Raw genomic sequence first — 14,966 nt, 5'->3', positions numbered from 1 at the left:
CTTTAGGATGGACTGGTTGGATCTCCTTTCTGTCCAAGGGACTCTCAACAGTCTTCTCCAACACCACAGCTCAAAAGCATCAATTCTTCAGTGCTCAGCTTTCTTTATAGTCCAACTGTCACATCCATACATGACGACTGGAAAAACCATCGCTTTGACTAGACAGACCTTTGTTGGCAAAGTAATGTCTTTGCTTTTTAATATGCTGTCTAGATTGGTCGTAACTTTTCTTCCAAGGAGTAAGCATCTTTTAATTTCATGGCTGCAGTCACCATCTGCAGTGATTTTGGAGCCCCAAAAAATAAAGTCTGACACTGTTTCCATAGTTTCCCCATTTATTTGCCATGAAGTGATGGGACCAGATGCCATGATCTTAGTCTTCTGAATGTTGAGCTTTAAGGCAACTTTCCACTCTCTTCTTTCACTTTCATCAAGAGGCTTTTTAGTTCTTCTTCACTTTCTGCCATTAAGTGTGGTGTAATCTGCATATCTGAGGTTATTGATATTTCTCCCGGCAATCTTGATTCCAGCTTGTGCTTCTTCCAGCCTAGCATTTCTCATGATGTACTCTGCACATAAGTTAAATAAGCAGGGTGACAATATACAGCCTTGAAGTGCCCCTTTCCCGATTTGGAACCAGTCTGTTGTTCCATGTCCAGTTGTAACTGTTGCTTCCTGACCTGCATACAGATTTCTCAGGAGGCAGGTCAGGTGGTTTGGTATTCCCATTTCTTTAATAACTTTCCACTTTGTTGTGAACCACACAGTCAAAGGCTTTGGCATAGTCAATAATGCAGAAGTAGATGTTTTTCTGGAACTCTCTTGCTTTATTGATGATTCAATGGATGTTGGCAATTTGACCTCTGGTTCCTCTGCCTTCTCTAAATCCAGCTTGAACATCTGCAGATTCATGGTTCACATACTGTTGAAGCCTGGCTTGGAGAATTTTGAGCAATACTTTGCTAGCATGTGAGATGAGTGCAATCATGCAGTAGTTTGAGAATTCTTTGGCATTTGTATATTTACACACACACACACACACACACACAAACAATGTGTGTGTGACTGTAGCTGTACAGCAGAAACTAACAACACTGTAGACCAAGTATACTTCAATAAGTTAAAAAATACAAAATTAAATTAATAAGCCCACTAGTATGATTTTAAAAATTTTCCAGGTATAGTGTAATTGTTCTAAAATAAACTGATGTAAAAGACATGGTCTATCAAATATAAACTGTTCATCAAAGTCATAAAAACAAAAAATACACTTCTATTTTGAAATAATTTCTGTACTGCTGCTGCACGAAGTTAAAAAATCATCCCTGCCATCTAAAGCACAGCCCCTCCTCTTACCACTCAGCGTGGTTACTACTGGAGTTAGTGGGAGCAAACCAACGATTCAGGGGTAGCAGTTTAACAGGAAACGTTAACTATGTCCTATACACAAAGTATGGATTTGATACAGTTAAATCGTGGGTTTTCTGTTTAACTATCTCTCTTGATGTTTGGCTTTTCAGATGGCCAAGAACAAAACAGTAGCATCTGCTGCTACAACTGCTGTCCAATGGATATTTTAAGTAAACAGGCAAATAGAAAACTACCATTATAAGGACATTTTAAGATCTGCATAAATAGGAATGGTACCTTCCCCACCGCCCCGACTCAAAAAGGCTGAGAAGAAACAACAGAAGGGGTGCCCACGTTAGGCAAACGCACCCAGACTCCTCAGTGACTCATCTACAGATGCTAGAGTCATATACTGTGTGGTGTGTGTGTGTGTGACCAAGTCAACCACTGTCTTCCTCACAAATATTTACACTTACCAAACTGTATCTTGGCTGAGCAACTTTTCTCACCAGCCCTTCGGGTAGTTATAGAAATAAACAAAGAGATTCTATTGTTGAAATTTCCCCCTTGTTTTAGTTTTGTTAGATGATCTTAAAAGAATGGAGGATAACGTGAAGTTTTGAGCAAAGCAAGTAGCTAGCCAATAAATGTAAATGGCTCAGAAAATATGCTGAAACGTATTGATTAGAAATTTAAAAGTACAGTCATCTTCTACTGCAGCACCTCAAAGGCACACACAGTCCTCTCTAATACAAGATACTGCAGGCGCCACTTGCTTGTTTTGGCCTCTGAGTTTCATGCTACTTACTTCCTCAGGAATAATTTTTCTCCTTCCTGTTTTGTTTTTTCTTCTCCTCAACGTTAAGTCCATGGCTTTTATAGGGAAGTCAGAGTCATTGGGAAGAAAGTGTAATTTCAGTGAAATGTTGATCTTGAATGCCAACAGTAAAGGAGGATCATTTCCAATTGCCTTGGGATATGGAAAACAAACACATGTGGGTTAAGCTTAAAGAGCACCAGAGAGGAGATAACGGCTAAGATTTTGCTGGATTAAAGATCTTTGCAATTCAGGTTGTAATTAAGCTGATAAGAATGGGTATTTCCAGTTCTCTCATTCTATGGAATAATTCCAAAATTCCTTTGAGCAGGTATGTTATAGAAACTGAACCAAGTACAAGCAAATACACAGGGCTTTACCATAAACTCTAGTACAAAAGTAACAGAGTTATACTGAAAAAACAAAGTTATAGTGAAAAAAATGCATGTATATAATTATGTGTGTATATAAATGTACCTGATATAGGGAAATATAATGGAAAACCAGTTGAGGACATAAAATTATATTCATTACTGTCATGTCACATTGATCTTCCTAGATGTAAGGTATTCTAAGAGCAGGGATAAGCAGCACTGGCCTCACTAACGCTAGATGTGATTTGCCATCAACAGCAGTGAGCTCAGGGAGCTCTACAGGCATGTAAGCAACTAAGCCATCAGAATGCCAGCCAACTACAAAACTCCGCAACTGGAACATAAACGCATCCACTCACTCTCTCACATCGACTTAACACTCAGGTTTTCAACAATGCAACTGATTAACATATTCATTATTCTATTATTCTTTATCGGATTTTTACTTCTTTAGGGATCAATGATGTGTGAGTAACTTAGCAAACAAATGCTCCTGCAAAAACCATCTCTGTAAAAGGTTAAGTGGCACCAAAATGGGGTTTTTTTTTTTTACCACTTTAAGGAACCTTCAAAAATGTTAAGGAAGACAAATATATGAACCAGTTTTATTTTATTTGCATTTAACATGATTATACACATTCATGTGTCTAACAAGATCTGCACTGTTACATTAAAAATACAGTACAATAACATTCAACATGAGGTACTTCATATTTATATATTTTTCCTTCATAAATAATGCTCTAAGCTCCTGAATTCAAGCACTCTAATGCACAACTGGCTAGTGTCTTGAATTAGCAAGCTTATTTAGACACCTTAAAAAAAAGACAGTTCAGTGCAATAATTATGTAGAAATTAGACCATTTACTTAAATACTATATTAAGATATGCTTAAAGAATGTTACATTAGAACTGCTAGCCTAGTTCCCCTTATCCCCAGGATATAAACGACAACAAAGACTGCCAGATACGTGGGGAAAAGCATCTACAGGGCAGTGTTTAATAAAATTGTGTTTATGCATTCCAGTTGCTTGCCTTGTCAGAACAATGATTTTTAGTTTTGAAAGCTACAAAATTTGAGATTATCAAAGAAAATAAAGCAAGCACATTAGCCTTAATTCCATGTCACTGAAAATGCAGAAGGGAGAATAGGATTTAAAAGATAACATTTTTTTATTTTAAATACAACCTTCAAATTTATACCACAGCTCTTGGCACCAGCCAATCAGATGACGGATTTCTTTTTCTTCTAGTGACAGCAATTATCATAAAATTAAGTTCTTCCATATCCAGTACAAAGGATCTCATGGGGCTCTCACCCAGCAGTTTCCCAGCCTCTGGAGGGCAGCTACTAATAGGAGCACTGGTCATGGGTGTTACTGAATGAACAAGGTTATCACACTCCTCCCCTAACAACAATTTAGTATAATGAAATTAGTGCTAAAAAGTTTCTTCTCCTCTGGCTTATAAACAAGTGCCTTCCAATCAGGTAAATCTATAGTCTACCAAATGCAAGGTAGCTATGAGTTACCGAAATGTTTAACCATAATTTATAAACAAAACCCTCTGTAGATATATTTTTTTAAATTGAAAACCTACCTCCGTTTCATAGACAGTTTGCCACTACTACTATCTGTCATCTTGCTAATAAGAAATAACTGTTAGATAATTTTGGAAGCTTGTCCTGGGAGCACTCATCTCTTAATCACTGGTAACAGCCTCTGACCCTCCATGCTAACAGACATAGGTAAGGGCAAAGACGATTAAAACATTTCTGTAATCCAGTGTTTTTCTCCATCGGGGAAGCCGGCCGAAGCAGCAGCTCACGTCTACGGGGGAGAAGCGGCCCGGAAGCACAGGCAGTCCCCCTCTGCGGGCTGGGTGGGCCCGGCAGGGGGACCCTTCTGTCCCAGCCCTGCTGGCCGGGCAGCAGGAGACAGTTCCTGAGCCGGTGCACATGCATGCGCACGGGCACCCACGCACACACCCACCCCGGGACTAGCCCCCGCTCCAGAGCCAGCTTCAGGCTCTCAGAACAGGAGGAGGAGGTGGCCAGGGACCACACTCTGGGTGGCGGGGAAGCCATCTCAGGATCACACTGCGCAGAAAAGTTGCCCAGAAACACGTGGATACTTCAACTGGGAGCAACCACAGTGTACACCACTAGGGTCACGGGCACTAAGCCAGCACAAGCCTTTGCTGAAGGAGAATGTTTTGACGAGCTTTTCCCTCCTTTGTTTACACTATCCATGGGGCGGGGGGGGGGGGGGACTGGATGTGATGCTGAGGCAGTGAACATTAAGGTATCATCAAGTTTATCACTCCAGACCACTTTTTAAAAACCCTGCAGGCATGTATTGGCTCGTTCAGATGGTCACAGGCCAGATTCTAGCAGTCCAGGAATGGGACAGAATCATAATTAACGAACAAGAGAGAGTGTGGTCAAAGTAGATTAAGTAAAATATACTTCAGATTAAAAAAAAACAAATGCATAAAGTATCTTATTACATTAACATGTGGCACTACAAAACTGTTATTCTATTCATCTGAAGAAATCGTTTGGTCCTCTTTTCACGGGAATGGGGGAATAGGAATTCTATACAGTACAACTTTTGAAAACCAGCAAGTGGCAGGGATCAAAAGCTAAGCAGGGAGAAAAGAGCTTGACTTTTTCAAACTCTGGATTATAATGTGCCATCAATTAAACTATTTGTCATGTGGGACTTTTTCAGGCTTCCTTTTAAGACTATTTTAGTTTCAATTAACAGATTTGCAATTTTTCTCTAGTTGACAAAAAGTTTTGCAATTTAGTTACTTCTAAAAGAAGCCTCTGTACTGGAATTGCCTGTCTTCTAAACTAAAGGAACATAAATCTGCTTGTAGCAAAAGTTGTGATCTAGAACTTCCAATTTCTTACTTGCTTTACCTTCCGTTGACAGCTGCAGTTTAAAAATTAAACAAACTTGTGAATTTAGGATTTAAGAAAACGCAATGTCCAAAAGCAAATGCCCAAAATATTTAAAAGCAAATAAGAAGGTAAAGATGACTACTGTCTACTTCCTAAATTATTACTTATTATCAAGCAAAATGTCTTTCAAAATTGTACACTGAGGTTTATCTGTTTGGGGAGAGGGAGGGTTTCCGTTTAAAAATAATTGCTACTGTTACTTTAGAGTATTTCTTTCTCTTTGTCAAAATAAAGCCCAAAAGGAAATCTGAGGTGATCCAAAAATCTTCTTAAACTGGGAGGTCAGTGGGGCAGTTGGAAAAGAATGCAAAATCTCCCCGGGTGGATATATGCAACTCTAAGAACCACAAGCCTTGCTAAGAATTTGGCTTTCCGGCATACAGTTAAAAGCTGAGTGCTGCATTTTTGCCTGTACATAGCGAAAGAGATTGAAAGAAATCAGAACCGGCGCACAGCTCCGTTCCTTACGAACAGCCCGCGCCGATGGCTGGCTGCAGCCGAGCTGAGCGTGAAGCGGAGAGCCGGTGCGCTCAGGCGTAGAAGATGAGCTCGGGGATCTGGCCGCCCTGCACGCCCGTGCCGTTGGTGCTGTCCGACGAGCACTGGAACTGCACGGTGACCTTGCCGCACTGCACCTCTGTCATGCCCTCCTGCCCGAAGTAGCTGAGCTCATTGCCGTCCAGGATGACGCTGGCCGTGTAGAAGGTGTCCGGCTCGATCTGCACCGGGTACTCGAACCACACGGGGAACGTGCTGCTTGAGCCGTCCGAGAAGTACTTGCTGAGGTTCTGCCCCAGGACCACGCCCTGCCGCTTGAGCTCGATCTTGGCGCTGTACTCGGCCGAGCCGCAGCTGGAGCCGTACAGCCCGAAGCCTGCGATGAAGACCCTCTTGTCCACGGCGAACTGGATGCTGTCGCAGCGGCCCCGGTAGCGCCACTGGTTGCTCCGGTAGGCGCAGGACTGGAAGCGGTGGCAGCGCTGTGGCACCAGCCCCTTGCGGGCCTTGCTCACGAACTGCAGCTCGGGCTTCTTGGCCGCCGTGTACCAGAGGAAGATGTCGTTGGTCTCGTTCAGAGTCAAGACGCCGGACTGCGCAGCACCGTTGGCGAAATCGTCCAGGGCCATGGTCGGGATGCGGATCAAGTAGAGCGCCTTGCCCAGCACCTTGCGCTTGTTCTCAATGCTCAAAGCCAGATCCTGTCGCTGGCATTCCACCTCAGCCCAGTTGAGAGCGGCCTCGAAGACCACGATTTCTTTGGCATTCAGAGTTTCCCTGCGGAGGATGCTTTCCAGGGTCTGGAAGTCGATGTCGCAGAAGCCCTCGGACTTGAGCGCCAGCTCGGCCTGGGCATCGATCACCTCCCAGCAGCGCTGGGTGAGGTCTGGCTCCTCGAACAAGCAGCTCTGGGACAGGAGCACACAGGCGTTCTTAGCGCTCAGGCTGGTCTCCAGGAAATTGACGCAGGCCCTGGCGAGGTGAGGGACGATGTACTTTTTGGCAGCATAAAGAGTGGCCAAGACTGTGTCAGCAGCCAAGTCAATTTCATCACAATAGATGTATCTGCAAGAAAGAGGCCGGCGTGTAAATGGAATTTTCACCAAATGAGTGTGTCCAGCAAGAAAAGATGCAGCTACTTTCAAGGTAGTTCCAAGAAAATCATCGTGAGTTATTACAAAAATGATTAGACATTATAACAACATCTGAAATACATTCATAAATCATGAACACTTCAATTTAGTAGAAAGTGTGTATAATTAAAGACATTAACTTCATGGAATCACTCTAGCCTCTATTTTAAAGCTATGTTCCCTGTCCTCGCAAAGAGGGAAAAAAAAAAATTGAGGATTCGAGAACTGTTTGAAAAAGGACTGAGATCAAAGACAGTTAATATTAGGGAAAAAATAGCAAAATTATATATATATATATATATATATATATATATATACACTGAATTATAATTAGAAATAATCCCCATGTTTTAGGAAAAATATGTGTATACAGTTTTACTTAAAAATGTTTCTGTGCATTCAGATGGAAACAAATACATTTAATACTATAATGTTAGCAATGACTGCATCTTGATGCTTTTAATTAAGAATGACTTGGATTTTCCTGAAGCACAAAATAAAATCTGATCTTAAAAAGATATTTTTCAAGTAGTCCCAAGTTCTATGGATTTTTAAGTATGGGCTTCGATGCTTGATGCTATCTCACAGTTAACTTTATGTAGAATCCAATGCAGGCTTTGTATCTGCTTTCTTTTTTAAACTCTAAATTCTTTCTTCTCCACACATTCCTTCTACCTTCAGAATTAAACAATACATTATTTCTAAATATATTTAATTAAAAGACAAATAAAGCCTAAATATGCACTATTTGTGTGCTTCTCTGAAGTGTCTGTATTTCAGGAAACACTTCTTACTGTTTTGGGAGACAGTGGCCATCTCCCAGGATGGTATGTCAAGGTAGAAATCATCTGCTTCTTTCATATTCTATTGTTGACCAAGAGAGGTCAGTGAGAACTGCGCACAGGTGAAAAATACATATTAATACACATAATTTAAAAAAAATTTCTAGCTAAGGTGCTTAGCAACTTGCTATTAAGTCTTCCTTAGTGAAACAAGAAATTAGAGGGCTTCTGGAATACAAAAAATATAAGGATGGCAATGAGAAAAAGGACCGCAATCACAAATGGAAGCTGCATTTTTGCTCCGAGGAAGCCCTTCCTTGTCTCTGAGAGACTAAGACAGCAACTGGCAAGATGGCAAGACTGCTGGACAAAATACCCACAGCAGTGACGCCCTGACCGGAGCATGGGGACCGTAGGAGAACTCTGCAGCACGGTCAGCACTTTGCAGCTCTCACCCTGGAACGGGCAAGTGAACAATCTTCTCTTCCTTCCTGACAATGCCCTTTTCAGTAGTACTGGTGCTTCACCCACAAGGCAGGGGTGAAGCCAGCCTGGCCTCCGCTCCCCCAGGTGATCATGCAGTGCTGATCCAGCATGGCACGGCAGTAAATGGCACCTGCTATGCTTCTGATTCTCGCCGCTTTACATGGACTGCACGTATTATTTTAAAAGCTGTGTCAAGACATATTCTAGGCAACACATTTATAAGAAAAGATGCTTGTCAAATGATGAATCAAACGGCTTTGGTGAAATGGAACTTTGTGACTAGTACTCGGGCTTTCTAATTATGTACATATTTCTGCAGCAACAGAACACTCTACATGACTACAGTGACGCCAAAACACCAAACTGGTGTCAGCATTCTCCTCTGCAACAGAAACAATGTCAAATATACAAAGCTAACTTCACGGGGGGGAAAACAGCACACAAAAATTCCTAAAGGTAAGACAGGTTTCTGCAAGTAGATCTCTAAGAGATTACAAAAGTCATAAAGTCTCTGTTGGTTGAAAGTGTTGGATTAGTTTATGTTGTGGTACTTTACATGCTCATTTGCCTCTAATTTCCCAACCTCTCCCACTGTGAAAGTTCTAAAGAGTAGCAGATGGATTTCAAAACTAGACTATAAATAAAGAATTACAACACTTTAAAGTTCAGGAATTAACTATAATACTTATTTTTCAGCAGGCAGAAAACAATATATATTAACATTTTAACTGTTTGTGGGATTACTGTCCAACTTGATCCAATGAATTTTTTTTTTTTCAACAAACACTGTAATGCATTTCAATGACTCAACATCCCCACAGCAGCACATAACCTTGAACTCTGATACACTTTGGTCTGCTAGAATAAGGCTCAACAAAAATCACCTAAATATCACTTAGAATAATCACTGGACTCTAATCACACACTGTAGACTATAACACTCTCCAGCATCAACCCATGTCAGAGAAGAAGATTTTATTTATCTGGTTAACATGTCCTGGATTCTGAAAAAGACTCGAGATAGAAAACTATTTTTTAAATAAATGTATATCTTATAACTGTATTTCTGAATGACCAATTAAAGTTTTTCCAAAGAAATCCATATAAAACTATAGAAAACTAATCAAATCTTTCAAAAATTTCTCCTTTACTACAAAATGCAAATGCTTCTTACCCTTGAGAAATGGTCTGTGACTTTATGTGAGAGCATGGGTATGTACATGTGCATCAAGATCAGATAATTAACTTTATATTTGCTGATAGGAAACAATAACTCCTAGAAAACTTTAAAACCTCCGAACTGGTAGAGTTTAAATAATGCATACAATTTCTGGAATTGTGACACCAAAATCTAATTTATGTGTTTTTAAAGACTTCACACAGAGAGAACATACTCTATTAGATAATCCTTAACCAGAAAGTTATTTGTAATTATAAGTCATTAAAGATGAAATCACTGTGTGCCTCTTGCCCCCAAATCCCATGCCAAGGTGTGATTAGAAACGCCTGCTTCATTCCACATGCTTTCCATGGAAAGACGCACAGAAGTTTTCTTTGAAAACATTTACTAGGTAAAGCAGCACCCTCTTTCTTCATCGGCCTCTCTTTTGTATTACCTGGAAGTTACACTTAACTGTGAAGCCAGCAGAGCACAAACACAGCACAAACAAACTCTTTCCAAACATACGTGTGACGCTTACTTCAGCATGGCGAGAAAAGCAGCAGGGTCGACATCTGGTATACGGATCTCATCTTTGTCCTCGGCAAGTTCTCCGTAAAACATTGCATGGAACACAGAGCTCCCAACAGCTAAAACGTACTGTGGAGAAGGGGAAATCTTATTTCATGCACCAAATTGAAAACATTTTCAGCAAATCATTCCAGAAAAACAGCTCTAAAGTGATCAGCTTTAGCGAACACAGAGTACCTAACACCTGCTCTACTGACAAAGCCAAGGTCCAGAGGATCTGGCTGTGAAAGCAAAAGACAGAAGTTCATGCAAACCAGTCTCTGTGCTGCTAGTTATCCAGGCTTTCACAGGTTAATACACAAGGTCCCTCATTATAAAATAAATGAAAGCATATCTAACTGATTTCTAGGAGAAGGGTCAGCATATGACTTTCCAAACCTATCACAACAGCTTCCCATGACTGGAGAGTGAAGAGGGCATGTTTTTGTGGGGGATATAAAGCAGGGTACAAGGAAACAAAGAAAAAAAAATTAAGCATGGCCAGGGCCCTCTGGAGAGGCTGTGCCTGCTCTGTGATGGGGGGAAACCAAGCACTGCCTGCAAGCTGCCCAGCCCCGTCCCGGGCTCAGGGAGAGGGTCCCTCTGTGGAGAGCTCAGGGCAAAACCGGTAATGCAGCTGTTGCTTACTTTGTGTCCTGGCAACCGCTGAGTCCCGCCTGGTGGCCCAACCACAAAATGTACATCTGCCATCAGATCATTATTGAACATCACCGCATTTCTATAAACAGAGGCAATTCATTAATTCACAGCATTGTAACACCCCCTCCCCAACATAAAAACCCAGGAAAGAGTCACAAGATAAACAACCGTTGAGTAACTTCGGGGTAAAACTACAAATAAAGGTTCCAACTATACAACTGCATTTGTAATCACTGCAAACACATGGAAGTAACTAAAGTTTATTTTTTTTTAAAAAGTTATCCAAACTTTTTTTTAGACTTAAGGACAAATAAGAGGTTTCTGTCTCCTATAACCCAAAGAAACAACCCTGTCACTTAAATGTTACAGCTTACAAAAACATTTTTATCTAAGAGGAAAACAGCTGTACTGCTCTGGAAAAGATACAAGGCAGTTTTCCATTACCAATAAAGCTGCTGGGAAAAGAGGAAACACAGATTTATGTTAAAATACATTACAGGTTGTGCAAAAGCAGAGACTTCAACACAGGAAAACTTTTCAAGTAAATATGCTGGCCGGGCACTTACCTCTCCCTAATGGTGGGATAGAGCCCCTGCCAGTTCGGGGCGGGAATAAGGTTGTTGTTACTGAGATTCTGCTGGTGGTACTGCTGGACAGTGGTGCTGCTGGAGCTGGCTGGTTTTTTGCGGGGGAATATATCAGCAGCCATCTTCTTCTTCTTCTTAGTCTTCAAGGTAATTATTTCATAACAAACTGGAGGCAACTTGCTGCTGCTGTTGCTGCTGCTACTGCTGCTGCTGCTGGGATTTGTTTTCTTCGAGCTTTTCTTGGACCTGTTCTTTACCGTCTCTGGAAGCATCAAGAAGAAGGTGAGACATTTCATGTTCCTTTCCTTGTCATCTACCATGAGTACAGTAGGTCTCTCTTTATAGCCAGATATCCCAAGTCGGTGCGAGCATCAGGGAAAAGAGGCTAGCACGAGCTGAGATGAAAACAGAAACCAACAAGCTGATATTTTGCTTCTTTTCTCAGGCAGGCAAGGTGACCTTTTTACTATGTTGAATGAGACACTGGTTTTAAGTTTTATCCAGTACTGGGTCTGTTAAATACATCCCCATCATGATTCCTGTTTCTCTTATTTGCTCATAAAAATAACCCAGTTTCCTAGATCACCTGAAAATGCTACACTGGGAGGAGACGACAGGCAGAGAGAGCCGTAGTGCTTGTTTTCTGAATTAGGTTATCAAGATGTGCTGGAGCTGCGTGAGTCTGTTCAGCCGGCTGAAGTTGTGTGGTGAATGGACCGGAGGAGAGTAGGTATTACAGCCCTGCAGATGGAGTCAGACAGCCAGTGCTCAGAGCCAATAGCTGAAGTCACCAACCATGATTGGACCAAGCCAAACAGTGACACCTATTGTAGCGTGCATAGTTCTGACGTTAAAGGAACAGCAGTTGCATTCTCTTGGCTACTATGTGTACATTTAAATAAGATAAACACCTATGAAACCTATTTGAAAACAGGAAGAGTTTATGTCCACAGATTTCTCTTCAGCAGACGTGCATTTTTATTTCCCCAGTTAAACAGGCAGGATCAATTAACAAAGCTTAGGGACTGATATCTACTCTCTGTTTCTAGTAAAATCCTTCTCCTGGCAGCATTTAGTTTCTAGTACTTCAAACAAAGCCCTCCATTTTACCAGCTAAAAGGGATTACACATAGAGAAGTCATATTAAACTCATTTATTAACGCTTAACGTAATAAAAGAATGAAATTTTTCTTTTTCCATTTTTAGTCTCTTTTAATGCAAGTTAGAGTCTAGTGCAAAACAGGAGATGAGGTCATGTGTTCATTTTACCTCCCAGGGTTTCCTAGCTCTTATAATGAACTTTGATAGGAGTCCCAGATCACAAAATACTGTTAATTAAACTGAAATGATACCAGCAGGTTTAGCTGCACTGAAAAATAGAACTCATTCTGGATGTAAAAATAAGATTCAAATGAGACCAATCTGGTAATCAGCATTTAAAGGTTACAATTCACTAAAAATATGTGAAATGGGGCCCTGTTCAGAACATCGAAAAAAATCCAAACTAAATGGTATGGTTACTTTTAGCTTCATCACAATTTTAAAGAATATAATCCACAAATTCTAACACACATTCATTAACAAGGCTATCCAAAATGATGTATGTTCTGATGCTGTGTAGTTGAGATGCAAACAGGTTCCCTCTGCTTTGAATCAGAATAACACCAACTCCTGTGCGGTTTTCCAGAGAAGGCGATGGCACCCCACTCCAGTACTCTTGCCTGGAAAATCCCATGGACGGAGGAGCCTGGCAGGCTGCAGTCCATGGGGTCGCGAAGAGTCGGACACGACTGAGCGACTTCCCTTTCACTTTTCACTTTCATACACTGGAGAAGGAAATGGCAACCTACTCCAATGTTCTTGCCTGGAGAATCCCAGGGACGGGGGAGCCTGGTGGGCTGCCATCTATGGGGTCACACAGAGTTGGACACGACTGAAGTGACTTAGCAGCGGCAGCAGCTGTGTGGTTTTCACCGACGTGAATCCTCCAACAGTTTCTCGCTTTGCTGAGTAAGGACAGGCCCCACACACGCACAGGTACCTCCAGGGGGCCTGATGAGACAAGCTCTGCACTCTCGCTGCTCCCAAGGGCCGCCCCATCTGCCGCCCCTTCAGAACCACAGCCCGGGGCTGCACCAATGCCATCTGAACAGCCAGTGCCTGACAGCGAGGGTCCGTGAACGGGCCCTTCGGTCACTGTTCCAACCATCTACAAACAGAGCACACTGGAAACCAGACTTTAAATCCCTGGGACTCTGGGTCACTGAAGTCAATCGAGGAGGGCCCTGTTCACTGTCATCACTGTATTCTCAGACCTGTTTACAAAGCCTCTGCAGGACAGACTGTGAGCAGAGAATCACGGTCTTCAGCACAGGTTCTTCATCCCTGGGTCGTACAGACCCTGACGTGCCGCTTTTGTGCTACGTGTACCGCCTTCTCAGTCACAGGGTGAACAGACACGTGAACACGTGCGCGCGCACACACACTTCCAACTGCCTGCAAACACACACACACACACTTCCAACTGCCTGCAAACACACTTCACCACACGTGTGTGAGCGAGAACGACAGAGAGGGAGGGAGGGAGCGAAACACATGGAGAAGGGCACGCAGGAGGAGCGAGCGCGTTCCACCAGAGCTGACTTCTCAGAATGCAACTAGAGCCAGAGGGTCTCCGCAGGCTCCAGCACCACTGAGCTTCCTGACCACCACCGTCCCAGGAGAGGCTCCACGCCAGGCAGCTCCTTCTGACTGGGGATAATTCCCTGCGTATTTCTAACAAATCTAGTAGCTGGCTTTTTAGGTCAGAAGTAATCAATTAGAATGGAAAGGAAACGAAGGCTTGTGAGACAGACTTACCAGCAGCTGGAAGGACAAAATAGAAAAAGTATAATAGGCAGACAGAAGCATGTAGTTTTGTGGGTTTTATTCATTTTTGCATATAGTTCAACAGCCTTCACCTGTGCCTACAAAAAGCACTGCTCTTATGTGGCTAGAATAAAAGAGAAAGCGCACGTGATAATTTAAGAAAGAAAATTATATAATATTTTAGAAAATGCTCTTTATTTAGAAAATTAAGTTTTGCGGAGAAGCTTGGAAATGTGTGTTAAATTGGAATAACCTAGAACCGTGCTGCAAAGAGGAGTCTTGCCTTCCTCTCGGATGTGGGGACTGAGGAGCATGGTGTCTTTCACTACAAAAACTAATCCAGTTTTTAAAAAATAAGAAAGACATTTTAATTTCTGTAGCCAATTTGGAAAGCCATGAAAACGCTAATACAACCCTGACAAGAGCTTACTGAGAGTTCCCTCTCACCACGGCAATGAGGCAGTCAATACACGGCCTTGCGCCTGCACACGTGGTCCAGGGCTCAGCAGCAGCATCTACTGGGGGGACGGGGTCGGGGGGGTGTGTGCTAGAAACCACGGTCCTGGCCTGCTTCTGCATCAGAACCTGCGTTTTCAACAAAATCCTCCAAGTCATTTCTATGACATTCAAGTCTGAGAAAACCTCACACAGATGATTAAGAGAATGTTGTAAGGTCTTCTCAAGGATCAGTATCAACATCTGGGGCCATATATC

At 42.2% G+C, this 14,966-nt stretch overlaps 1 protein-coding gene across 2 annotated transcripts in view; it reads right to left on the bottom strand.

The window, feature by feature from the left end:
* Positions 1-3,163: 3,163 nt before the first annotated feature.
* BTBD3 (BTB domain containing 3) overlaps positions 3,164-14,966 on the bottom strand; it is a 33,133-nt gene continuing 21,330 nt past the window's right edge. The window contains exons 2-5 of one of the 2 annotated variants that reach the window (XM_052650959.1): positions 11,364-11,646; positions 10,786-10,876; positions 10,109-10,227; positions 3,164-7,072 (exon numbers count right to left, since the gene is read on the bottom strand). In XM_052650959.1, coding sequence (XP_052506919.1) covers positions 6,040-7,072; positions 10,109-10,227; positions 10,786-10,876; positions 11,364-11,506 — 1,386 coding nt within the window. In that variant the 5' untranslated portion in view covers positions 11,507-11,646 and the 3' untranslated portion in view covers positions 3,164-6,039. Of the gene's footprint in view, positions 7,073-10,108; positions 10,228-10,785; positions 10,877-11,363; positions 12,126-14,966 lie in introns of both variants that reach the window. The other variant, XM_052650958.1, reaches the window with a different exon arrangement.

The sequence above is a fragment of the Budorcas taxicolor genome, chromosome 13 (assembly GCF_023091745.1).
Source record: "Budorcas taxicolor isolate Tak-1 chromosome 13, Takin1.1, whole genome shotgun sequence".
Lineage (NCBI taxonomy): Eukaryota > Metazoa > Chordata > Mammalia > Artiodactyla > Bovidae > Budorcas > Budorcas taxicolor.
This window is presented reverse-complemented; position numbering and strand designations above follow the sequence as displayed.